General features: G+C 47.4%; 1 protein-coding gene across 1 annotated transcript in view; it reads left to right on the forward strand.

Moving 5' to 3' along the window:
- Nucleotides 1-25,804, forward strand: part of MTOR (mechanistic target of rapamycin kinase) — a 124,826-nt gene extending 99,022 nt beyond the window's left edge. The window contains exons 37-58 of the mRNA XM_068986236.1: nt 1,801-1,916; nt 2,827-2,944; nt 7,300-7,551; nt 8,222-8,322; nt 9,000-9,096; nt 10,392-10,490; nt 10,785-10,907; nt 11,118-11,300; nt 11,709-11,843; nt 12,064-12,238; nt 13,513-13,648; nt 14,259-14,406; nt 14,989-15,111; nt 16,406-16,488; nt 17,538-17,610; nt 18,063-18,137; nt 18,523-18,658; nt 19,285-19,350; nt 21,407-21,487; nt 21,760-21,840; nt 24,128-24,233; nt 24,919-25,804. Coding sequence (XP_068842337.1) covers nt 1,801-1,916; nt 2,827-2,944; nt 7,300-7,551; nt 8,222-8,322; nt 9,000-9,096; nt 10,392-10,490; nt 10,785-10,907; nt 11,118-11,300; nt 11,709-11,843; nt 12,064-12,238; nt 13,513-13,648; nt 14,259-14,406; nt 14,989-15,111; nt 16,406-16,488; nt 17,538-17,610; nt 18,063-18,137; nt 18,523-18,658; nt 19,285-19,350; nt 21,407-21,487; nt 21,760-21,840; nt 24,128-24,233; nt 24,919-24,934 — 2,523 coding nt within the window. The 3' untranslated portion in view covers nt 24,935-25,804. The remainder of the gene's footprint in view (nt 1-1,800; nt 1,917-2,826; nt 2,945-7,299; nt 7,552-8,221; nt 8,323-8,999; nt 9,097-10,391; nt 10,491-10,784; nt 10,908-11,117; nt 11,301-11,708; nt 11,844-12,063; nt 12,239-13,512; nt 13,649-14,258; nt 14,407-14,988; nt 15,112-16,405; nt 16,489-17,537; nt 17,611-18,062; nt 18,138-18,522; nt 18,659-19,284; nt 19,351-21,406; nt 21,488-21,759; nt 21,841-24,127; nt 24,234-24,918) is intronic.
- The last annotated feature ends 298 nt before the right edge of the window (nt 25,805-26,102 follow it).

The following is a 26,102-nucleotide window of genomic DNA, read 5'->3' on the forward strand; positions in this document are numbered from 1 at the left end:
CTCTTTATTGTGTGGGCTTCTCTTTGCAGTGTTTCTCATATTGCAGAGCACAGGTTCTAGGACTCGCAGGCTTCAGTAGCTGTGGTGTGGAGACTCAGTAGTTGCACCTCCCAGGCTCTGGAGCGCAGGCCTAGTAGTTCTCGTGTGTGGGCTTAGTTGCTCACAGCATGTGGGATCTTTCCAGACCAGGGATCAAACCCACGTCTTTTGCATTGTAGGCAGATTCTTTACCAGCTGAGCCACCAGGGAAGCCCCAGTTATCTTCCACCTTTGTCATGAGAGGTCAATTCTCTTTTCTCTTCCTAATCAGATTTAAGTCTAGTCAGTATAGTTTCCATAGAAGAAAAACTAGAAGAATACTTACCATTTCCCAGGTGTGGGAGGCTAGTGTAGTTCATTTTTCAAAGCCAGTGGTGAGGAATGAAACTAAAGGCAGATGTGAAGGAGACAGGTGTCTTGTTAAGTGTTAGAATATGTGTGTGTCTGCACTGTCCTCACGTGTGGATTAGTTCCCTGGTAAATCGTTGACACGTCATTCTTCTCTGGGTGAAGCCCTCTGTCTCTTGATGCCAATTAATTACTTAATTCTTTATATATTAAAAGTATCTGAGGTTGGTTCTGCCCCCCAAGCAAGGGAATTTCATTTTCCTTCAGAGCTATCATTACTAACATGTTTCCACTTTTAAAAAAGAAAGGAAACCTTATATAATTCATAAGGAGATCGTTTTGACCTTATTTATTTGAAATGTTGGGTTTTTCTCTCCTTTCCTGTAGCAGAGAACACATATTCTCTTTCATTTTCTGTCCCATGCCATTTCCCCTCTCTGTGTCGGTGGATTGGAATCCACTGTTTTTCCCATTTGTGCTTCTTATGTCTGTGTGTTCTATCTTCATCCTTGAAGCCCTTTGAAGAGTTTGGACTCCATTTATCATGATGCTGGTACGTGTGGACATGGCAGGTTTATACAAGTGGCTTGTAACTGACTCCCAAACCTCTGACTCTGGCTCTACTCTTCCCTAGTTCCACTGTTACTAACCCAGATGCCTCGGGCTCACTTTGTATAAAATCATGTAGAGATGGAACTGCTTGAGGACCCTCTGAAGCCTTTGCTTCTTAGCCAACCTGTTCAACTAAATGCTTGGCTTGTGTCTTCCCCACTCCACTTGGATGTATGAGGGGCCTCACCCCATCTCTGTGTTCTTATTTGGGTACTGAGGGTTCTGTCAGATCTTTTTAATGTATTTTATTGAAATAGAGTTGATTTACAAGGTTGTGTAATTTCTGCTATATGGCAGTGATTTAGACATGTGTGTATACATACCAGGCACACTGTTTTTTATATTCCTTTCCACTGTGGTTTGTCCCCAGATCTATTAGATTTTTTACACTGTAATTTTTTCTGTGCTAGTGTCCAAGGTACACAGTGTCTTAAACAAATACTAAGGGTTCACTAGCCTGAAACAACTCCCAGGAAGTCTGACTTCCCCCAGGGCAATATATTGATAGTGAATTAAGCAGTGGTTTCCGATTACTTCATATGGATTTTTATTTGGGGAAGTTGGGCAATTAACTTTTCTAAGGCTTGTTAAACTAGTAATTGCAGTTGGCCAAGGAGAGTTACTCCTTGAGTTGAAAAAATATGAATCCTCTTGACAAGTCCAGCCATCTCTCGGCATCATGCCCTGGCCCCCTGTCCTCCCCCATGCTCTAGGGTGTTCTTTGGGAGAGGGTGAACAGCAGTTCCTTTCCCCTGGTGTTGGGCCAGACGCCAAGTGACTCCCTGTGCCTTTGTCCTACAGATTGACGCCTTCCAGCACATGCAGCACTTTGTTCAGACCATGCAGCAGCAAGCCCAGCATGCCATCGCCACCGAGGACCAGCAGCACAAGCAGGAGCTGCATAAGCTCATGGCCCGGTGAGCTCCCTACGGCCAGGCCTGTCACACCCCAGCCCCGCCCCATCAGCAGCCTCTGCCCCATGGGCATGATCAAGGCTCCCAGAGCAGCCAGTTGCTTGCATCTCTCTCACCTTTTCCAGTGCTCCACAGTCTCTGCCACTTATTTTCCCAGGATCCAATAGTCCTAGAGCACCCGTGTGCTCTTCTCCTGGTATCCAGCTTCAGAGTTAAGACTCCTAGCTTTCAAATGCTGCTGGTTTGATGTGTGACTTTAGATAAGTTACTTAACCACTCTGTGCCTCAGTTTCCTCATCATCTAAAAAGGGGATAGTAAGAGTTCCTTTTCTCTAGGGTGGAACAGGATGATGTGAAGATTAGTGGAAAGAGAACGTCAAGCACTTGGAGCAGTACCTGGAACAGAGTACATATCAGTGAACGTTAGCTGTTAATTTCATCATACAAAGAATGGAGGACGCTGCTGGCAATCTGGTGATCAAGACTCCATGCTTCCACTGCAGGGACCTTGGGTTCCATTCCTGGTCAAGGAGCTAAGATCCCTGCATGTAGCACAGCACAGCCAGAAAACAGGGGAGAAGCCATAAAGAAAGCCATAAGAAAACTTACTCTCAGCAGCTGCCACCCACCGAAATGAATTTGGGGAAGCCAGGTCCATTCACACTTCAGTGTACCAGTTACCTGGTTTATGTTAGCGTTGAAAGAGAGCAAGAAGAGACCATCCCTTAAAAAACTGGTGCCCCAGACCTGTCAGTTTTCCTCCAGGTGGCTGAGAATCCAAGTGGTTCAGTCGTGCTGCCTCTGTAGAGTGGGAGTCCACCACAGGAAGGCCGCTGTGCTCCCAGGACGTCGTCCTCCTCAGCACGGCTCTTCTGAGGAGGGGGCAACACAGGGTTGGTTTCTCTGTTTTCAGATGTTTCCTGAAGCTCGGGGAGTGGCAGCTGAACCTACAGGGCATCAATGAGAGCACAATCCCCAAAGTCCTGCAGTACTATAGCGCCGCCACAGAGCACGACCGCAGCTGGTACAAGGTAACCGGGGGCGGGAGTGAGCTGGGCTCCCCGCCGCTGCCTCCAGACGCTGGCCAGTGCGCCCCAGGGTGCTCATGCTTCACCGCAGAGCCTCGGTGGCCTGGTCTGGGACCACGAGTTTGATTCTTTGAGTGCCAAGAGCAAGTCAGTCAGAGGTCTGACTGATACAGAAAGATTGAGAGATTCTTTCACCTGAAAAAGATTTATTACACCATGAGTGTGTGCATGGCTGTGGAGATGCTGTCATCTTTTTGTTCTTTTTTAATGGGAGTATAGTTGCTTTACAGTGTTGTGTCAGTTTCTGTGTACACTGAAGTGAATCAGCTATGTGTGTACATATATCCCCTTCCTGTTGGACCTCCTCTCACCCACCTACCCTTACAGGTCATCCCAGAGCACTGAGCTGAGCTCCCTGCCCACTAGCTATCTGTTTTACACACGGTAGTATATGTATGTCAATCCTAATTTCCCAATTCGTCCCACCTTTCCCTAATCCCCTGAGCCCACATGACCACTCTCTACTTCTTTCTTCCTGCCCTGCAAATAGGTTCATCTGTACCATTTTTCTAGATTCTACATATATGTATTAACATGCAGTGTGTTTTTCTGACTTACTTCACTCTGTGTGACAGACTCTGGGTCCATTCACATGTTTACATATGACCCCATGTTGTTCCTTTTTATAGCTGAGTAATTTGCTATATTACTGTATACCACATTCAGTTCAGTTCAGTCGCTCAGTCGTGTCCGACTCTTTGCGACCCCATGAATCGCAGCACGCCATGCCTCCCTGTCCATCACCAACTCCCGGAATTCACTCAGACTCACATCCATTGAGTCCGTGATGCCATCCAGCCATCTCATCCTCTGTCGTCCCCTTCTCCTGCCCCCAATCCCTCCCAGTATCAGAGTCTTTTCCAGTGAGTCAACTCTTCGCATGAGGTGGCCAAAGTACTGGAGTTTCAGCTTCAGCATCATTCCCTCCAAAGAAATCCCAGGGCTGATCTCCTTCAGAATGGATTGGTTGGATCCCCTTGCAGTCCAAGGGACTCTCAAGAATCTTCTCCAACACCACAGTTCAAATGCATCAATTCTTCAGCACTCAGCTTTCTTCACAGTCCAACTCTGACATGCATACATGACCACTGGAAAAACCATAGCCTTGACTAGACGGACCTTTGTTGGCAAAGTAATGTCTCTGTTTTTCAATATGCTATCTAGGTTGGTCATAACTTCCAAGGAGTAAGCGTCTTTTAATTTCATGGCTGCAGTCACCATCTGCAGTAATTTTGGAGCCCAAAAAAATAAAGTCTGACACTGTTTCCACTGTTTCCCCATCTATTTCCCATGAAGTGATGGGACCAGATGCCATGATCTTCATTTTCTGAATGTTGAGCTTGAAGCCAACTTTTTCACTCTCCTCTTTCACTTTCATCAAGAGGCTTTTTAGCTCCTCTTCACTTTCTGCCATAAGGGTGGTGTCATCTGCGTGTCTGCGGTGACTGATACCTCTCCCGGCAGCCCTGACTCCAGCTTGTGCTTGCAGCTCTATAATTACACATTGTATTACTGTGCATATGTGCCACGTCCTCTTTATCCATTCGTCTGTCGATGGGCATTTAGACTGTTTCCACGTCTTGGCTATTAGAAATATTGCTACAGTGAACATTGAGGTACATATCTCTTTCTGAATTATGATTTTCTCAGGGTATATGCCCAGTCGTGGGATTACTGGGTCCTGTGGTAGTTCTTATCGTAGTTCTATTAAATTTTTTCAGGAACCTCCATACTATTCTCCATAGTGGTTCTATCAATTTACATTCCCACCAGCAGCACAAAAGGTTCCCTTTTCTTCATACCCTCTCCAGTCTTACAGACTCTTAGCAGCTTGTTTTCTTAGACCATCTGGACACACAGTTAGTCTCTGGAACTTTATCTTCCCTTGGGTCATCTGTTCCTTCCCAGCTTCTTTATGATTTCCATCCCTGCCTGCTCCTCATCTAAGAACTGAACTGTCTGTTTCTGTTGGAAAGCTCTAACATCCTGTTATATCATAGGAAAATTTTCAAGAAGATAAAGAAAACTAGAAAATGTATAAAACCTTGACTGGTAGAGGAATAAGTCTTGGAAGTACACACCTCTGGTGAGAGCATGCTTTCTTGTGTTTTTTAAATATCTTTTCTGAGGGGCCTCCAGGTTAGACTGCCTGTGAGGCAGATGTCATCCACTCCTTTCCGGTGTCTCTTTAACCTGCTAATACTCTGGGAATGAATCCCTCTGGGGTCAAAACCTGCATCTGAAGGCCCCAGAAACATCTACAGTAAAATTCTTGCCGTGCTTTAAGCGTGTATCAGTCTGATCTGAAAAATGCCCATTTTGTGAAAGAAGCAGTAATTATTCTGTCTAGGACAGCTTCAGTCCAAGACTGGAAGAATATGTCCAGTGAACCTTTGACCAGCTAGAGCATTACTAATTAGAACTGTGTCCTAACCAGATTACTTTCCTTCATTCAACTTTTCTGAAAGAAACAAAGGGGAAAAAAAAAACAAAACTGGCTTTAGTCTGGGCCTATTGATTCTGTGCTGTCATCTCCCATCAGTGACTCATGTTAATCCCACGTGCCTGCAGGACTCTTTCTGTCTTGTTTGCTGTGACCCCCCCCCCACCCAGCTCACTGTACATATATAGGTATTTGTGGATTAAACGGAGGTATGGGAAAGCTGAGCCTGGGTCATTGTAGGATTCTTATTCATCAAGTAGAAGTTGATAGTGATTCATCTACTCTGCTTAGCTGGGGAAATGGACACTTCTGTGTTAAAGCAAGGTTTTTAGCAAGGGATTCAAAGAAATTTATCAGTTATCCAGAAAGTTCCAACTATGAGTGGATTATTTAATGTCTTGCTATCACTGCAAATTTACGGTATGCCTCATGCCCTGTAAACCAGGCAGTGCTATCTCACAGCGTTACTACAGCTCAAACCCTCAGAGGTGTGAGTAGTTAGCACCAAAGGCTTCTTCTGGCTGGCAGTCATTGACCACTGATCTCTGACAGGCCCTCAGCCAGGTGTGAGGGACAAGCAGTGGCCGCGAGTCACCCTCCACGGCTGGCCTGTGCTCTTAGTGTGCCCCCTTTCCCACTGTCCTCTGCCTGGTTAAGACCTCTACCTTCACTCTCTGAACTTCTGCTCTCCTCCATAATCTGTTTTGTATCTGCTGCCAAAGGAATCTTTCAAATCCAGCTTTTAACCCATCTCTCTTTTTCTGGGGGGTGGGGGGGGGGTGGGGTGGGGTGGGCAGAGCCACACTTTGTAGGATCTTAGTTCCCTTATCAGGGACTGAACCCAGGCCCTAGCAGTGAAAGCACCAAGTCCTAATCACTGGATGACCAGGGAATTCCCTTAACCTATCTTTTTAAAAAACCAGCTGTACTTATTTATTTGTTTTTGGCTATGCTAGGTCTTTTTTGTTTTTCTCTAATTGCAGCACATGGAGGCTACAGTCTAGTTGTGGTGCACAGGCTTCTCATTGCAGTGGCTTCTCTTGTTGCAGAGCACGGGCCCTGTGGTGCACTGGCTTCAGTAGTTGCCCATCCCTGGCTCTAGAGTGCTGGCCCAGTAGTTGTGGTGCACAGGTTTAGTTGCAGCATGTGGGATTTTCCCAGATCAGGGATCAAACCTGTGTCCCTTGCATTGGCAGGCAGATTCTTAACCACCGGACCTTCAGGGAAGCCACTTAACCCATCTTTAAAAGCTCTGTTGGGAATTCCCTGCTCTCCTGGGTGTGTCTTAAGCTTCAGGCACATGTCTATTTTCTGTGAACCATGCTGCTTGTCCACCTGCATCTTCTTCTCTGTTCTTACAGGATATCCTTGCTGTGCCTTCCTGTTCCCTCCCCACCCATCTAGCGTGGCTCAAGACCTGCCCCAAATCCCTCCTCCATGAAGCCTTCCCAGCCCTGCACCTGGCATTCCTGTTGTCTCTCTCTCGTTGCCCCTGTCCCATTCTACCTATTTGCAGGTCTTTGAGCGACCTCTTCTCTAGATGAACAGGTCCTGAGTCAAGGCCCATGGCGTGCTCCTCTTCACATGCCCCCTCATCCTACATCACCCACCAAAGTCCCTGATAAAACAGATGCACCGCAGAATGAATGAATCACATTGGACTTAGTGAAATGCCCCATTCCGAAGTGTTCCACTGCAGTGAAGTGAGGATTCGCTTTACTGACCACTGAAAAGAAAGGGCAGCCCTTGCTTAGCTTCAGCTGTGGCCTCACACCCCTCGAGGCCCTTGATACCCGAGCCTCCTGCCCCAGCTCTTGTCACAGCCTCCATGTCTGTTCTCTCACCCCGCCCCCAGGCCTGGCATGCGTGGGCAGTGATGAACTTTGAGGCTGTGCTCCACTACAAACATCAGAACCAAGCCCGCGATGAGAAGAAGAAGCTGCGACATGCCAGTGGGGCCAACATCACTAACGCGGCCACTGCTGCCACCACAGCAGCCACGGCCACCGCCACCGCCACCAGCACCGAGGGCAGCAACAGCGAGAGTGAGGCTGAGAGCACCGAGAACAGCCCTACCCCATCTCCTTTGCAGAAGAAGGTCACCGAGGTACCCGCTGCCCACCCCACCCCTGACTATCATGGACTGACCCGGGCACCAGGCGCCCTGAGGATGGAGCCCTGGTTAGCCTTACAGGAGCCTGAGGCTCTGCTCTGAAGCCCCAGAGGAAGCCAGAAAGCATGGCTTGCCATCCGGCATTGTTTAGATGGTACTTCTGTATGTGTATTTGCGTTTGGGGACCTGATGTAGCCTCCATGCTGAAGAATGAGGTCCTTGTCATGCCTCCCACATGGCTGAGCTCATTCTCCGCACCTGTGTGGGGGTGGCCTGCACATCTGCGAACCCACTCTGAGCACAGAGCCCAGCGGAATCCACTCTTGTTTTTTTCTCTCCCCTTCTACTTCCCCTGGGGCAGTCAGTTCAAGCTCTGGGGCAGCTGATAAGCCCAGAGATCAGCATGTTCAGGGTCTTGGTCCCACCTCCTCTGCCACCCTGTCCAGGAAGCTACTGTTAGCCCAAGATATTAACAGTTAGGGCACCATTGTAGTTACTGGGTGCTTGCTACATGTCAGGTGCTGATCTAAAAGCTTTTTGTGCATTAATTGATTTAATCTTCATAACCACTCTTGGAGATGTGCTATTTAGTGGGCTGTTCTGCCCATTTTACAGATGAGAAAGCTGAGGTGGGAGTGTCACTAACATATGTGTATTCCAACAGGATTTGTCTAAAACCCTCTTGATGTACACTGTCCCTGCTGTCCAGGGCTTCTTCCGTTCCATCTCCTTGTCACGAGGCAACAACCTCCAGGACACACTCAGGTATCAGGAAGGGAAGTCTTGGTGGGCCATGTCGGGGGCAGGTCACAGGAGTCACCGGTAAAGTCCTCTTTCCCTCCCACCCCCGTGAGTACATCCCAGAGTCACAGGTTACTGGGCCTCACTCATATGGGTGAAATATGCAAAGAGGAAGGAGCAGTGCCTGAGGACTCCGGTGTGTAACCTGTTCCATAGGAAGAAGCCGCCCAACTCTTTCTCAGAATATTGCTAGAATCCCTTCAGCTTTCGGAGGTGACTCTGAGAGGCCCAAACAAATAGCACAGGCCGGTCAGTCCAGAGGCTGTCAGTGTCCAGCCCTCCTGCGTCTGGGGGTTTCCCAGCTAAGTGCCAAGTTTGCTAGTTAACTGCTGTGTTAGAGGCAACTCTTCCTACACATGCAAAGCTTATCCATGGACTCATCTCTTAGATGTATGAGCTGGTGGCATGGTGATCCCTCCCTGTTGTCTGGAGTGGCAAGGCATTCCCTGGGGATGGTCTGTGTCCAGTCAGGCACTGCCAGCCACCACCACCACCCCACTCCTAAGTGCTCCCAAGACCAAGCACACTGGAGCCACTGCTCTGGGACCCCACCAGCATTTCTCTTCAAGAGTCTCAAAGATGAGAAAACAGGCAAAACCTGGCAAATTAAAGTTTCTAAGACTTTCCTTTTTCTTTTCCAGAGTTCTCACCTTATGGTTTGATTATGGTCACTGGCCAGATGTAAATGAAGCCTTAGTGGAAGGGGTGAAAGCAATCCAGATTGACACTTGGTTACAGGTAAGGGCACTGGGTTACAGGTGAGGACATTGGGTTACAGGTGAGGGCAGGTAGATTTCAGGTGAGGACACTGGGGTACAGGTGGGGACAGGTGGATTTCAGGTGAGAGCACTGGGTTACAGGTGAGGGCACTGGGTTACAGGTAAGGACAGGTGGATTTCAGGTGAGGACACCGGGTTACAGGTGGGGACAGGTGGATTTCAGGTGAGGATACTGGGTTGCAGGTGGGAACAGGTGGATTTCAGGTGAGGACACTGGGTTACAGGTGGGGACAGGTGGATTTCAGGTGAGGGCACTGGGTTACAGCTGAGGACACAGGGTTACAGGTGAGGGCACTGGGTTACAGGTGAGAACACTGGGTTACAGGTGAGGGCACTGGGTTACAGGTGAGGACAGGTGGATTTCAGGTGAGGACACTGGGTTACAGGTGAGGGCACTGGGTTACAGGTGAGGACAGGTGGATTTCAGGTGAGGACACTAGGTTACAGGTGGGGACAGGTGGATTTCAGGTGAGGACACTGGGTTACAGGTGAGAGCACTGGGTTACAAGTGGGGCACTGGGTTATAGGTGAGGACAGGTGGATTTCAGGTGAAGGCACTGGGTTACAGATGGGGACAGGTGGATTTCAGGTGAGGGCACCGGGTTACAGGTGAGGACACTGAGGTACAGGTGAGAGCACTGAGTTACAGGTTGGGACAGGTGGATTTCAAGTGAGGGCACTAGGTTACAGGTGAGAGCACTGGGTTACAGGTGAGAGCACTGGGTTACAGGTGAGGGCACTGGGTTACAGGTGAGGGCACTGGGTTATAGGTGAGCGCACTGGGTTACAAGTGGGGACAGATGGATTTCAGGTGAGGGCACCACTGGGTTACAGGTGGGGACAGATGGATTTCAGGTGAGGGCACCACTGGGTTACAGGTGGGGACAGGTGGATTTCAGGTGAGGGCACTGGGTTACAGGTGAGGGCACTGAGTTACAGGTGGGGACAGGTGGATTTCAGGTGAGGGCACTGGGTTACTGGTGAGGATGGGTCAGGTCTTGCTCGTTGTCTCTCTTAGAATCATGCAGTGTTGAGAGGAGCACGCACTATACAATGGTAAGGAAGCAGCGATCCACCCCCAAGGTCAAGACTCCACATTTTCTTCTATTCCTTTAGAGAACTGAAAAGGATAAACCATTTCCATGCCCAGCAGTATCTATCAAACCAGTTGCAAGAGCTGTTCATGGCTCAGAAGAATAACTGGAGTTGTTTCCACATCTCATAGGCTGCATACTGTGTCTTTCTGAATATCAGGTTATACCTCAGCTCATTGCAAGAATTGATACGCCGAGGCCCCTGGTGGGACGTCTTATCCACCAGCTTCTCACAGACATTGGTCGGTACCACCCCCAGGTGCGTGGAGTCCCCGGGCACTTTTCTGTCTAACCACTGACCTTTGATTTGGCCATCAACCTTTCCTAAACCACTCTAGGGACACAAATGCCCCTGGGAGCCAAGAGTCCTGTCCTGCCCCCAGGAGCGTCTTGCCCAGCTGACAGGCTCAGGGACCCAGGGTCTTCTGGGAAAGAAAAAATTCCGCCCAAGGCCACACAGCCCCTGCCTGGTAGACTCAGATGAGTGTCAGCACCATACTCTTCTCATCCTCCTTTTACACATTTGCAAACGCTCCTTCTGTGCTTGCTTCAGGCCCTCATCTACCCGCTGACAGTGGCCTCCAAGTCCACCACCACGGCCCGGCACAACGCAGCCAACAAAATCCTGAAGAACATGTGCGAACACAGCAACACCCTGGTGCAGCAGGCCATGATGGTGAGTCCAGGCAGACTCGAGCCACCAAGCAGAGGTCTCGAATGAGACGCTCGAGCCACCAAGCAGAGGTCTCGAGTGAGACAGCCTTCCTTCCTCAGGGCAAGGCCGTGTACTCCCTCTGCCGGAAGGAGTTCCTCCTGTTTCTCCAAGATGGGCCTTTCTGAGCTTAGCTCACCCTGAGCACGTCCCTCCATCCCCTTTCTGATCCAGGTGAGTGAGGAGCTGATCCGAGTGGCCATCCTCTGGCACGAGATGTGGCATGAAGGCCTGGAAGAGGCATCTCGCTTGTACTTTGGGGAGAGGAACGTGAAAGGCATGTTCGAGGTGCTGGAGCCCCTGCACGCCATGATGGAGCGGGGACCCCAGACACTGAAGGAAACATCATTTAACCAGGTATGGGATAAAAAAAGACATGAACTGATGGGACCCCAAAGTCTTTAGCAGACTCCTTTCCCTCTAACCTTTCTGCTGACTTGAATAAAATGTATTTTAATGGAGGGAGGTCACAGGATATAAAACACCAGAAATAGAATTGTCATGAAGTTACAAGAACCCTTCCAAAACTTTAACTAGAAAACCACGAGGTACCTCACAAGGCCATCTCGTCTTTCTTCCAACCTCACTTTACCTGAGAAGCCATCCTGAGGGTTGGGCTCCAGGACTGGAAAGCTGCCGAGCAACCCAGCCAGTGCCGTCTGGCCAGCATACCCTCCCGAGCAGTTCTGCTGCCTGCTGGGGACTCAGAGTTGGGCTTAGTCAACACAAGTGACACCTTATTCATTCTCCTGCTTCCCCTCTGAGGCATATGGTCGAGATTTAATGGAGGCCCAGGAATGGTGCAGGAAGTACATGAAATCAGGGAACGTCAAGGACCTCACCCAAGCCTGGGACCTCTATTACCATGTATTCAGACGAATCTCCAAGCAGCTGCCTCAGGTAGGATCTCATGGCTCTAACAGGGTTACCAGTCATTATAGTCCTTTCTGTTCCGCTGCCTGTGAACATTCTGATACTAAGTCCCCAGCACCTGGCTCCACTTCTACCTGCGGACTTTGGGACAAGGCATGGCTACTAGCAATCCATTGAAAAATATGTAAACGGCATTTCAGTTCCTCCTGAGAGGCAGAAAGCTAAACCCTGTGGTAACCATTCACAGCTCACATCCTTAGAGCTGCAGTACGTCTCCCCTAAACTTCTGATGTGCCGGGATCTGGAACTGGCTGTGCCGGGAACTTATGACCCCAACCAGCCCATCATTCGCATTCAGTCCATTGCGCCATCTCTGCAAGTCATCACATCCAAGCAGAGGCCCCGGAAGCTGACGCTTATGGGTAAGGCCCCTCGTGCACTTTTGGTACTCGAGTCTCCCTCCCAGCCCAGGGGACCCCTCCCCTCCTGACGCGACTGCTTGCTGTCCACACCACTAACCTTTCTCCCATGTATTGAGAGTCGAGTGAAGGACACCCTCGCTGGGACTTCTAGTTGATTCCTGCTGTTGTGCTTCCTTAGGTGAGGCCTGTCAGCCCTACCCCAGTGCAGGTGGAAGGGAACCGTGCAGGCCTACAGCACGGAGGTGGGTTTGGCAAGGGGCCGGTCAGGGGGCCGATCAGGAAGAAAGAGGCTGCGGATGCAGCACAGCAGGTGACAGGCCATGTTGAGGAAGGCCACCTGGGCTGGAGTGTCCTTTATACTTCACATCCTCTCTGCGGGGAGGCTTTGTAAAGTGAACTCAGTGAAGCAGTAGTTCTGACAGTGCGGCGTGCCACCAGGAGGGTGGTTTTGAAGGCCTGAGTGTTCTGCTGGTACTCGGAGCTCTCACACCTTTAACAGTACTCATGTTTCTTAAACAGTCTGATTATTCACCAGCGGTGGCAAATGCTGGGTGGTTGTCTCTGTAGGCTGGTCTCTTCTAACTAACATGCGTGTTGGTCAGCTTTCAGCAGCTTCTAACTAAAGAGACTTTAATGAAGGACTGTTTTCAGAGGCATGGCTGAGTTAAGAGGGCCAGCAGTATGAAGTGTATAATTATTCACCCCCGCCCTTCAGACCTAGAGGGCACGGAGCCCGGCAAGGGCTGTAACCTAGAAAGAGAAGGCATCCCCTGACGCCGTGGTCCAGACCAAGGGAGGGAGCTACTTCTAGAACCAGAACCTGGCCAGTTGTCGGGGGCAGGTACCCCGACCTCTCCCTCTTCTACCCTCTAACCTTTTGACAGTGCCCCCATTGGCCAAGCACACCAGGGAGTCCAGGGGATGTGGTCTCTAGGAATCCAAGCTTCTAAGGTCAGAGCAGGACAGAGAGTGGGTTGGGGAGGTAACATGTAGAGTGACCATCTCTGTACAGACTCATTCCTGGCACTTGAAGATGGAGCTTAAAAAACTTTACTTACTGTTGAGTCGAACATGTCACTGGGGGACCATCAAAAAGAAGGCCATTCTTTTGATGGCCATTCACCCATTCTAGGGCACGTTTCTTCCGTTTGTCAGGACAGTGTGACTGGGTATGGTATGTGTCTCCCGACCTGCGAATGCAGTGGTGGTCCCCCAGCCAACAGGATGGAAACCCTCTGATCCTCGCTGACTGATCCCCGCTTCACTCCCCACAGGCAGCAACGGGCACGAGTTTGTCTTCCTCCTGAAGGGCCATGAGGACCTGCGGCAGGACGAACGGGTGATGCAGCTCTTCGGCCTGGTCAACACCCTTCTGGCCAATGACCCAACGTCTCTTCGGAAAAACCTCAGGTATTCAGGATGCCACAGAGACAGCCCTAGATAACTAGAGAAATCTAGTTATTTCTTACTTCTCTTCCAGGTCGTCACTTACCTTTGCCAAGTAAATGATTCTGTACCTGACAGGAGGTCATCAGTAGCCAAGATGTCTAAGAGAAAGACTCTCCATTGGTTTAGAGTGTTCTCAGGGGAAGTCCTTCAGAGGACTCAGAAAGGAACATTTCATGGCCTTTAGATGGGAGGTTCCACAAATTTGATGTGTTCTATGCCAAATGAAATGACCGCCCTAACAAGCCCGTCCTGTCCTCAGGCTTCTCTCACTCCTCTTTCTGTTAAGAACATGGATGTTAAGTGGGGAGGTCATTTTAGGCTTAGAAGTCATTATGGGATTGTTCCCCCAAAGCAGTGAGTTTGTTAGGCAGGTTGGGAACACTAGTGGTACCTTTATACCATCAGCCCCAATTGTGTTTTAGGTTTTATGCATTGCACCACGTCCCTCATCACATGCCCCACAACAGCCTTGTGTGGATAGGCTCATTAAAACCAGTTTGCATATGCCACAAGTGGCTCAAAGGTCTGCTCTGTTTTCTGTTCATTGACCCTGCTTTCCTGTGGGCTTTAGCATCCAGAGATACGCTGTCATTCCATTATCAACCAACTCGGGCCTCATCGGCTGGGTGCCCCACTGTGACACGCTGCACGCCCTCATCCGGGACTACAGGGAGAAAAAGAAGATCCTTCTCAACATTGAGCATCGCATCATGCTGCGGGTACGTGATGAGGCTGCCAGACCCAACCCTTCGGTTTCTTGAGGGTGAAGCTGGCAAGTCAGTTCAGGAATTAGTACAGAGCTGTTTTCCTTGTTCCATCACTGAAAAATCTATTCAAGGGAATTAGCTGTTGACAAAGGATTAATGGTATGAGTCTTTAAGCAGATAACCTTCTCTAAGAAACAAGGATCCTAAAGCCCAGCAATTAGGTTTTCATCACCCTCCATGAGACTGGACAGTATTACTCATCAGGCAACATACATCTGCTGATCCTAACATGGTACACAGCGCTGACTGGCTGAATGGGGAAGCAGGGAAGCAGTGTTCAGTAGGTGTGTGAGGGATAAAAGTGAGAAAGTTTACGAACCTCCCAGTGCTCTCGTTCACACTGAAGCTGGTACCGAGGCAAGGCCTGATGCTTGCCCCTTGTGCCCTGGCCCCTCCTGTGGTCCTCAGGTTAGAGTGGCCACTGCTTCTCCTTTTGGTGGCAGTGGTGAAATCAGAACCCATCTCTGCCTGGCCTCAGAGCCTTGTTTCTTCCCGGATATGCGTTGCTCATCTCAGACTTGTGTCTTGGTGCAGATGGCTCCGGACTATGACCATCTAACTCTGATGCAGAAGGTCGAGGTGTTTGAGCACGCTGTCAACAACACAGCTGGGGATGACCTGGCCAAACTGCTGTGGCTGAAAAGCCCTAGCTCCGAGGTACGGCGCCCCTGCACCCCAACCTCCCCTCTCATCAGGAAGGCTTGTTTGCTCCTGTACACTTGGTGGACGTGTTCTGTAACGATTAGCCGTAGGTGATGTGTAGCCTTTTAGAGCAGAAACCAAATGGCTGAGCCACGTAGTCTAGCTGTAGATAGTTTCATGTTTCAACCATTGCTTACAATAGTATTTTATTAAGGCTGTTAAATCTTTTTCATATATATCATTAATTTCCTATGTATCTGGTTTTTCAATTTCGTTAATAGTATGTTTCTAGGTTTGAAGTTTTTATTTTGTTTTGGTTTTGATGTACATTTTTAAATGTTAGAAGTTAATAGATTTTTTTTTAATCCTTTCTTTAAATTTTCTTTGGCTTATATTTAGAAATGCTCTCTCCACCTCAAGATTTTCTTGTACTAATTATAAGATTTGTTTTTACATTTAAATCCTTAACCCAAGTTGGAATTTAAAGTTAGGGTATAGATTTTATTTTTTCAAGGTGATTAACCAACATGACAGTATTACCAGGGGCTTCCCAGGTGGTGCTAGCGGTAAAGAACCTGCCTGTGAATGCAAGAGACACATATTCGATCCCTATGTCGGAAAGATCCCCTAGAGGAGGGCATGGCAACCCTCTCTAGTATTCTTGCCTGAAGAATCCCATAAACAGAGGAGCCTGGCAGGCTACAGTCCATGGGGTCACAAAGAGTCAGACACTACTGGAGTGACTTAGCACACACACAGTATTACCAAATAATCCATCCTGTAACAAAGTCAACTTTTATTATATACTAAATTCTTATATGCCCTTGAATTTCTTTCTAGAATTTCTATATCATTGATCTTTCTGCCTATTTATCCTCAAGTATCCCACTATTAATACAAGTCTTTTCTCACTAGTTATTTACATGTAATTTTTTTCCAGGTAAATTTTAGGATCATTTTGTCAAGATTCCCAAGAAACTTTTATTGAAATTACATTAAATGTATTAAATAATCTGGAAGGATATTACATCTTTTCAATCTTAAGTGGATAGCCTTAAATGGATATTTTCATTTACTCTAGTCTCTATATTTCTAAGCAAAGTTTAATTTACTTAGTCATCTAAGTTCTACACATTTCCAATTAAGTTTATTCTGAGCAGAGTTTATTAATTTTGTAATTATGAATAATTTTTGTTCCCTTATACATTCTAACTGGTTATTGTTGAAGCAGACAACTGATTAGGATATAATTGTGTTGAAAACCAGTTAGTTTTCAGAGCCTTGGTTCACATGTGCTTCTGTGTTCTAGGTGTGGTTTGATCGAAGAACCAATTATACCCGCTCTTTAGCAGTCATGTCTATGGTTGGGTATATTTTGGGCCTGGGCGATAGGTAAGTGAATTTGTTTCTTTGAATCTTCTTTCTCCATTATATAGTTTTCATGAATGATTTCATTTTGTTTTCCAGTGAGCTTTATGAGCGTTTGGTAAATATTTGTATTTTGTACTTCAGCTGTTTTTTGCAGCATCAACCTTAGTCCCCTATTATTGTCCATGCCATCAAAACAACACGTCAAACTAAAGAGAAGAAAAACCATAGTTCAGGGGTACTTTCTCCATAGGTTGGTTTAATGTATTAAAATCCATGTGAAATCCAGTTGATTTTATTGATTCAATAAACATTTATCAATCATCACTATGCTAAGATAAATAATCCTATTTCTGTAATTAAAACCAACCAAAATAGATCCCTCTGATATTTCTACATATTAAATTTGATCCAAATGTACTGACTGCAGAAGTCATTTAGGAATGTTCAGAAATTTTTAAAAATAATAATATTCTGATGTCTACAATTTTTCTTCTGGGATCATTCTCATACAATTATTTGAGAGTAAAAAAATTTAATCCCACAAAAATAATAAATTCCTGTTTTTAAAAAACTTGGTAGAGCACATGTCCAGAATACCCAGATGCTCCTGCCTGGAGGAGCTCGGGACTCAGGGAGATGAGAGCCTGTCACTCTGAGATGCCAGCACTGCCAGAAACCTGTGACCGTTTATCCTGTGACCAAAGACCTTGGGGAAACAAACTGTCTTGGTATCATGGAGCAACTTGTGATTCACACAGGTCAATTCTCATTTGAGCCCTAGAGCAGGGGTCAGCACACTTTTTCTGTAAAGGGCCAAATAGTAAATATCTTAGGCTTCACTGGCCTTACAGTCTCCATCACAAGTACTCATCTCTGCTGCTGCAGCACAAAAGCAGCCCAAAACAATGCATGAACAAATGAGTATGACTGTGTTCCAATAAAAATTATTTGTAAAAGTTCGGGGTGGAGTGCTGCCTTTGGCCTGAGTGCTGTCATTACCAACCCTTGGCCTAGAGTCTCACAGACTTGGGGATTTGTTCATCCGAGCTGTTCTCTCTTCTGTTTCTCAGACATCCATCCAACCTGATGCTGGACCGGCTGAGTGGAAAGATTCTGCACATTGACTTTGGGGACTGCTTTGAGGTGAGCATATGTTCCAGAACCCAGAGGACCACCTTCTACCCTACTCCAACCATTTAGGCAAACTTAAAAGCCCAAATGCCGTATTCTTACCCGACTCTTCTCTCAAGGTGATAGAACATCAGTCTAACAGATGAAGTATGTGCTGTTTGACTCTTGCTGTTACAGGACTCAGAAAAGGAGATGCTGGTTAAAGGCCTGGGTGTGATACACACTTACCTTTTTTCTCTCTCTCCCTCCCCACTCCCCATCTTCTCTTTTTTTATTTTTAAATTTTTTAGCTGTCTTAAATTACAGCGATAAGTCCCATCACTAAACTAGACTCACACTGCTTCCTTTCTATGCTCTAATTGAAATCAGTGCTGGTGATGCACAGGAAAGCCACCTACCTGCACCTGGCTCCAGCTGAGGAAGGCAGTCTCAGTGGACCTGGGTTTTCCCTTTATTACCCTTAGGTTGCTATGACCAGAGAGAAATTCCCAGAGAAGATTCCATTTAGACTAACGAGAATGCTGACCAATGCTATGGAGGTGAGTGGATGTTGGTAACAAGCTGCTTTGAAGTAGGACCAGTACAGTTCTATCCCCTCTCCAAGGACAGACTTCCTTCCTTGTTAGATCTCCAGCTCCTCAAATGCCCAGCTTATGCTGTAGTCATATCCTCTAACAGATATTTTCTACCCTGTTAGAAATGATCAGTCTTTAAAAGTCTTACCCAACCTTTATGCCAGACCTTGTTCCGTATGAATGACAGTCCTGACCCTTTGCTCTGAGGCGTTCCCAGCCTGGCCCCTCCGTGATGGCCATGCCCTCTCTCTGAATGGGGTGACACACCCTCTGAGGTGATGCTGGGTGGTAAGGCCTTCGGGGACCAGCGTGGTGACTTCCGTGGTGATCAGCTCTGGCTTGTCTGCAGGTCACGGGCCTTGATGGCAACTACAGGATCACGTGCCACACCGTGATGGAGGTGCTCCGGGAGCACAAGGACAGCGTCATGGCTGTGCTGGAAGCCTTCGTCTATGACCCCCTGCTGAACTGGAGGCTGATGGACAGTGAGTCTCAGCAAGAGCCCGGGTGCTGGGGTTCACCCTTCCCACAATGGGCGTGGCCAGTTCACAGTCCGGCCAGGCTTCACACACAGAGCCCAAGACCCAGGACTCAGCTGCCACACCACACTTCCACAGGGCAGCTGTGGTGGCTGGAAATCAATTTCAAGTATTTTTATTAACTAAGAAAACTCTGGTCATCAGTTTAGATCTTGATTAAAGCATTTTTCAGAATAAATAAGTACTCTAGTGACTTCTGTTAGGTTTCATATTGAATAGCAGATGGAATTTTTACAAAATTTGCAAACAGTTGTGCTGTCTCAACAGTGTCTTAGTCTACTCTTTATTCCGAGCTCCTCAGAAGGTGTTTACTAATCAGAGGTGTCTTCTCTACTCACTTGTTATCTAGTTTACATCGTCTGAATCCCACTCAGCCATATAAAATGCCCCTCAGGATCAGATGCCTTGTGAATATCCACCCGTTTACTCCTGAGTGTTACGTTTTTGGTTTTATCTTAGTTATGGCTTTGGGGAAATTATATTTTTATGATTAAGGGAAAGTATATCAGCCAAGTTTTTTTCAAATCAAAGTTTGAAGCACTTTTTAACCCTCCTTTTCTTTCTTTCCCTAGCAAATACCAAAGGTAACAAGCGATCACGGACAAGGACCGATTCCTACTCTGCTGGCCAGTCAGTAGGTGAGTGCTGAAAGACTGTCCTCTTTTTGTCCAGGATATTTCTAGAATAGGGCAAGTCACTGCCTTTAAGGCATGACTTAAGTAATAAGCATCTAATGTATTTCAGGAAGAAGTGGGTACCTAAAGCTCAGAAATTTTGATCACACTATCCAATCTTAATCTACATGTAAAAACATAAATCAATTAAAAGTTTGAATTGGACTTCCCTGGTGGTCCAGTGGGTAAGACTCCACACTCCCAATGTAGGGGGCCTGGGTTCGATCCCTGGTCCAGGAATTAGATTCCACATGCCACAGTTAAGATCAGAGATTCCATATGCTGCAACTAAGACCCAGCAGAGTCAAATAAATTTAAAAAAAAATTTTTTTAAGTATGTCTGAATATTAGCCAGTCTTTTAGCATGCCCTTTAATGGTATCTGGGATAATTATTAGCTACGTTACCTTAATTCTAAAGCTTTGGGAATAGCTCAGAAATGAGAAGATGGAAGTAGCAGAAATATACACACACTGTTGCCTGAGCAGCTAGGAAGCCACAGGAAACACTGTTCCCAGGAATGTGGTCCACAAAGCAGGGTTACAAGAAGATAACGCCCCTCTTGAGAGCCAGAACAGGCTCCATGTATTCCCTGCTTTCAGACATCTTAGAGTCAAGCTGTTTGACTTGTTTACCCTTCCACTTTGCCCCTTATCCCTAACCCAACCCTTTGACCCCCACATTCAACAACATCCTACACAGTCATATTTTAGAAATACCATTGGGATATAAAACAGTTAAATATTCTCTCCAAATACTTATGGAACATTTGCAATTGGTTACCAGCTAGGTCAAATGGTATTCAGAGGTATGAAAACAATGTGACATACTGAGCATGCTCTGAGGAAGCACAGAATCCCGGAGTATATATGGAATAAGAGCAGCTCACTGCACTGTGTAGGTTGGTGCCATGTGGTTTGGTTGGGAACCAGGGGGTGGAAGAAAGGCGGTATCACTCTGAACTGCAAGGGTTAAGGGAGCCCGTGGGCTGGTAGAATTGAAGCTGAGCCTTACTGGATGAGTGGAATCTGGATGGGTAGAAAGGAAGAGAGTGTTCTCGCCAGGAAATGGGCATCCTGGATCCGTGTCATCTACGAATAGCTTGGACTCTACCTTGGACACCGTGATAGGACTTGGGAATCCCTGAATCACCCACAGTGTCTGGGGGCCTCATGCGGATGACTGGTCTCACACAGATTATGACACTTACTGGTATAACTCTCAGGGTCTGCCTTGTTCATACATTATTGGGTGACTCCCATGTGCCGCCTGTGATATACCGAGGGGAGTTAGGACAGCTTGTTCTGGTGGCACCAGTGGTGGTAGACCTGGTTGCTTGTATGTGCCTCAAAAGTTAAGTTCCAAGGACTCATTAATTAAAGTATTATCATCACTAGCTTCGGTTTGAAGACCTGTCGTGTCCCAGGGCAGTGTGTAAATAGCTTCAGAGTTGTGATTCTAGATACCTCTCCTGAAGGCCACAGTTAGCAGAGGGTGAGGCTAAAGCCTGTGGACTTCTCCCCAGAGTTGGTGTATAAATTCCTCCAAGGAATAACATTTCAGTCACATGTGTGATCCTTTGAAAGCTAGTTTTCTTTATGTTATGACCAGTTTGGGTCCAGCCAACCGAATTTTGTGGCCAGATCTTTGACCTGTGAGCCATTCTGTATGTCAGAACATTTTATTAATGCTGTGTGTTTACAAATTCATGCAGATTTCAGGCCTTTCTTTGAGGGGGTGGGGGAGTTGTGCCATGCAGTTTGCGGGATCTCAGTTCCCTGACTAGGGATTGAACCCAAGCCACAGCAGTGAAAGCACTGAGTCCTAACCTCTAGACAACCCAGGAACTCCCTAAAAAATGTTAAATTCATAAAGAGCAAAACACTTCCTGTTTCCTTTATCCTCTGAGACAGGTGAGGCAGGTGTTAAAAGAGAGATCGTACATGAAGAATTAGAGCCAATACCTTGGAACGGTGGCTTCTTGGTGTTTTAATTTTCTGCTGATTTATTTTTCCTCCTAGAAATTTTGGATGGTGTGGAACTTGGGGAACCAGCCCATAAGAAAACAGGGACCACGGTGCCAGAATCTATTCATTCTTTCAGTAAGTCCAGCCTCTGAAGAATTGCATCAGCTACTAGCTCATTAAGAAAAGAGCAGCTGTGAACACCAGGAGGAGGGTCAGTAAGAGGAAGCAACAGAACTGCCTTTGAGCAGCAAAGGTCCCATGAATTTCTCATTATATTCTGAGGACAATGATAGATGAAGAAGAATTGCTCCACTTACAAAAGTGAATATGTGAGAAAAACAGCGGTGTGCATTGAACCTGTTATGATGATCCAATCTTACTATTATTTCTGTTTTTGTTTATTCCAGTTGGAGATGGTTTGGTGAAACCAGAGGCCCTAAATAAGAAAGCTATTCAAATTATTAACAGGGTTCGAGATAAACTCACTGGTGAGTGTATATATGTGTTTACTTAAAAGGAACATAAAATCTCCTTGAGTAGGTGTTCAGCCCAGTTTCCAGTGGTATTGGTGCCTAAAGTGTGACCCTGTGCTGCTAACTGGAGTGTCTCTGAAGCCAGCAGTGAAGGATCCTCTCTGATTCTCTAATGACCAATGAACTTCCTTTAAGTAATGTTGTTAATCTCGTTTTAATGGTGAAGTTTAACAGTAAAGTTCTATTGAGTCCAAAGTCAGCCAAATTCAAGAAAATTAATCATCATGGCTGAATATTAGAGTAAATCTGACCACTTGGTTCATTGCCCACCTGTGCTGAGATAACTGTTACGGAGTGGAGAGCCTGAATGGGAACACCATGTACTTTTGAACAGGAAACGTGTCACACTGACCAAGTGGTGTGACGTGGGGGTGGAAGGCAGGGAGGCCAAAGGACCAGCACCACCGCTGGGACCCCACAGGCCTGTGTCTCTTCCTCTGGCCAGAAAGTGACAAGAACACCTCATTCAGAAGGCAGTGAGGATGAACTGGGATGTGGGAGGCCCAGCACATAAGCTCTGTCATCAAGGCATATTTGTTCATTGAGCACCTGCAAGCGCTAGATGTTGAAGAAACGGTGTAGGTTAAAAACAGGCATCTTCCCTGCTTTCTTGGGACTTAGACTCTAAAGAGGAATACTGTTGTAAGTGGAAGGGAGACTAGGGCTGTGATGACAGTAACGGGAATTTAAGTCCAAGCGTTCCAGAAAAGCTTCCCTCAGCAAACTACCTAGGAGCCAAAATTTGCTAGAGGAGTTAATTAGGGCAGATTCTTCCAGGTGAAGGAAACAACATGTGCAAAGACCCTGTGGTAGGAGGGAGAATGGCAAGAAAAAAGGTCAGAAAGGCTGGCAGACCAAACTGGCCCCAAGAAGGTGAGAGGAGCACGATGCAAAGTGTTTGGACTCTGAGCGGGCCAGGGCCAGACCATGCAGGGCCTTCTGTTTTTACCCTGTATCTTGTGGGCAGTGAGAAACCACTGAAGAGTTTTAAGGGGGTGGAGGGGAGCTGGGCAGGTTTGCATTGTGAGATCCTGCCTGCTCTGACTGTGGGGGAAGCAGGGTCTGGAGGGGAGGAAGCAGCTGCCACAGTCGATGCCATTTGGACAGTTGATTAGACAAGGGTGGCAGTGGAGGTGGAGTCGAGAGCTGTTTAGGAGGAAAATGCAAAGGACTGATGATGGGCCGTGAGGGGTGGAGAGGGATCAGGGGTGGTTCTGGGTCTCTGGTAGCCTTCTGAGAGCTCTGATGAGCCTGGCAGCCAGAATAATGCAGTGGAAGAGAATGCGAAGTGAGAGAAGGAACGGAGACAAGTTTCAAAGCTCTCAGGAAGTCTGGCTGTGCGGGGAGGAGAGAGGACATAGCTAAAGAGGGAGAAGTTGGATGAGCGGTTCTGTTTCCTTCAACAGGAGGAGGATTGTGTTTACAGAAAGTGAGCACATGGTGGGGGCAGGGGGGGTTGCAGATGTGAGTGAGAGGCAGCATGGTCGGTATTGTAAGGCTCCTGACAAAGAGGAGGCAGTGGATCACAGTGCAAGTGAATTTGGCCTTAAATGGGAGGAGGGCCCGCTCTCTGGGGTGATGGAAAGGAGGAAGGGGGAGCTCGTGTTGAACAAAGCTGGCACCTCGAACACTGCCCAACATATCAGGGCTCTGAACTCTGCCCTTAGTGAGTCAGTTGGCTCTAGAGGAGGAGATGAGGGCACCTGCCGAGGGTGAGGAGCCAGAGGAGAGGTTTGTCGCTCGAGGAAAGGAGAGAACTTCGTGGTGGAGATGAAAGGGCGTATAGCCAGAGGAGCTGGCCAGGCAGTGCTGAGTGCCCATGAAAGGCTGGAGACTATGAGTGTGTGATGAAAGCAGGCAGCCCTGCAAGACAAGGGGCTGGAAGGAGAGGCTGGTAGGATTGAAAGAGGCTTCTTGGCCACTTGCCCTGCTCAAGGGTAATTATGGTATAGAAGCCCACTGGCCAGATCTTTGCCACTCCTGTACTCTGCCCACTGTAGGACTTTACCTTCTGTAAACTGAAAGCCAAGTATATATTAGTGTGTTTATTAGTATATATTAGGTGTTTATGGGTCACGTGGAGGTGAATTTAAAAATCCAAGTAGCATTTGTGTAGCATTTATATTCACGTACGAGGGGGAACTGATTTAGGCTGTGTGGACAGTTGAGCCTGGCTGGGGGACTGTGGAGCTGGGTGGTTGGTACCTGGTGCACCCTGGACGCTTTTGTTCCTCATGTCTAGGTCGGGACTTCTCTCATGACGAAACCCTGGATGTCCCAACACAAGTCGAGCTGCTCATCAAACAAGCGACATCCCATGAAAACCTCTGCCAGTGCTACATTGGCTGGTGAGCACCTCTGTTCAAATAAGCAGTCAGGCCCCTACCCTGTGCCCCAAAGCCAGAGTCGCAAAAAAAGATATGTGGGGGTATCCATACAGGGAAATAGGGTATCCATAGAGGGAAACTGTGTCTCACATCTCTTCAAAAGTTTATACTCATTGGGTATGCTCATTGTTCCAAAAAGGGGAAAATGGAGACATGGATGTGTATTTGGAAGGCAAACACCAAAGTGAATTAAAATGACATGTTAAATTGACTTAGACGAATAGGTGAGGCCCCTTATTTGAGGAGTGGGGGTGTTCTTTCTGGGGTTTTGCTGTCAATTCAGAGATACAGGAAAGGCAAAGGAAAAGAAGCCAGAGGGGTGACAGAAGGAGATGAAAAGACAGATTTATCATCCGCGATTGTAACCTCAAGGACCACTCTGGGGTCTGCTTTGATTAATCGCCTGAGGCATGCTTGAAGGTAGAAACTAGAGAGGGAGGGTGACGGAGAGGCGTCCTTGCGGGACCACAGCAGGCGTCTGGTGGGCTGGAAACGATAACGCCTGTCCTGCACAATTAGCTGTGGGAGATCTCAGGGAGGGTCCCGGGGGTGGGCAGACCTTGCTCTTTCCATTTTCAGTATATCTGCATAAAGCTTTGAAGAAGCGCAGGTTATTAAAATATTCCTTTTCTCCTTGTCTCATTAGGTGTCCTTTCTGGTAACTGGAGGCACAGACGTGCCCACAGCACTTCTCTTGAGGCTTTTGTACTTTGGTGTCTGCTTCCACTAAACTGAAACCATGGTCAGAAAGTTCAGCTCTGAAATGTAAATGAAAAGAACTACTGTATATTATAAGTTGGTTTGAACCAACTTTCTAGCTGCTGTTAAAGAATATATTGTTGGAAACATAAGGCTTGATTTGGTTCCCAGGACAGTAAACATAGTAATACTACAGAAATCAAGCCCTTGATTTTGGGGAACAGAAGATCTTTAACTTTAGAAATACGGGTTTTGACTTAACTCACAAAAGAACTCAGAAGTGTTCGCTGACAGGAGAATGGCCTAGTCGTTCCTCTCAACATGGACACAGCAAACTCAGTGCAGTCACGAAGCCTCAGGTTGTGGAGGACACAGATTAGGACTCTGGATTGTAAAGACGTGGAGAAGCTGACTTCATCGCCTTCGCCCATCTCATTACCTCACTGGTCCGTGGACGCAGCAACAACCCTCGCAAGATGGGCCAAAATGGGTGGGAAAGGTCGGTCTCCTGCCTCACCCGCCACGCTGCGACATATACACTTCAAGCCAAGACCCGAGCCACTAGAGGAGAGTCTGTTCAGATCGCAAGGCAGCCTCGGCTGGGCAGGTGCACGGAGGGGATCACAGTGCAGTAGGAGGCCCACACTGGCCTTCTCAGCCTGGTTCTGGGATGTCTTCAGTGAGGTCTGAATGCCCTCCGTTTGGAGCATGGCCTTGGAATACGGAGACGCTGTCATGGAGGTGCTGACGCAGAGAGGGAAGGTCTAGTACATGTTGGGAAGTAGGAGCAAAAGAAACCTTAAATGAAATGCACAAGGTATAAAGTGTACCCATGGCTAGACGCCACGTTGTATCTGAATGATTTTTGTGCCAATAAAAGACATCAGAATTTTAAAAACATGAATATGAGTGGCTTTTTATTTCTGTATATTAGTTCACGAAAGAAACAGTTATTCCTTCAACATTCACTAACACTGAGTACTGGGACTGTGCAGGACAGGGTTCTATGTGCTGTGATCCCTGTCCTCGGGGTGTTCCGAGGCCAGACAAGACAGAGCCACATCTCTCAGGAGCCACCCGGCCACCTGGTGCGAAGAGAGAGCCGTGAGAGCCTTGGGTAAGGGGCACTGG

This window comes from Capricornis sumatraensis, chromosome 14, assembly GCF_032405125.1.
Source record: "Capricornis sumatraensis isolate serow.1 chromosome 14, serow.2, whole genome shotgun sequence".
NCBI classification, from domain to species: Eukaryota; Metazoa; Chordata; class Mammalia; order Artiodactyla; family Bovidae; genus Capricornis; species Capricornis sumatraensis.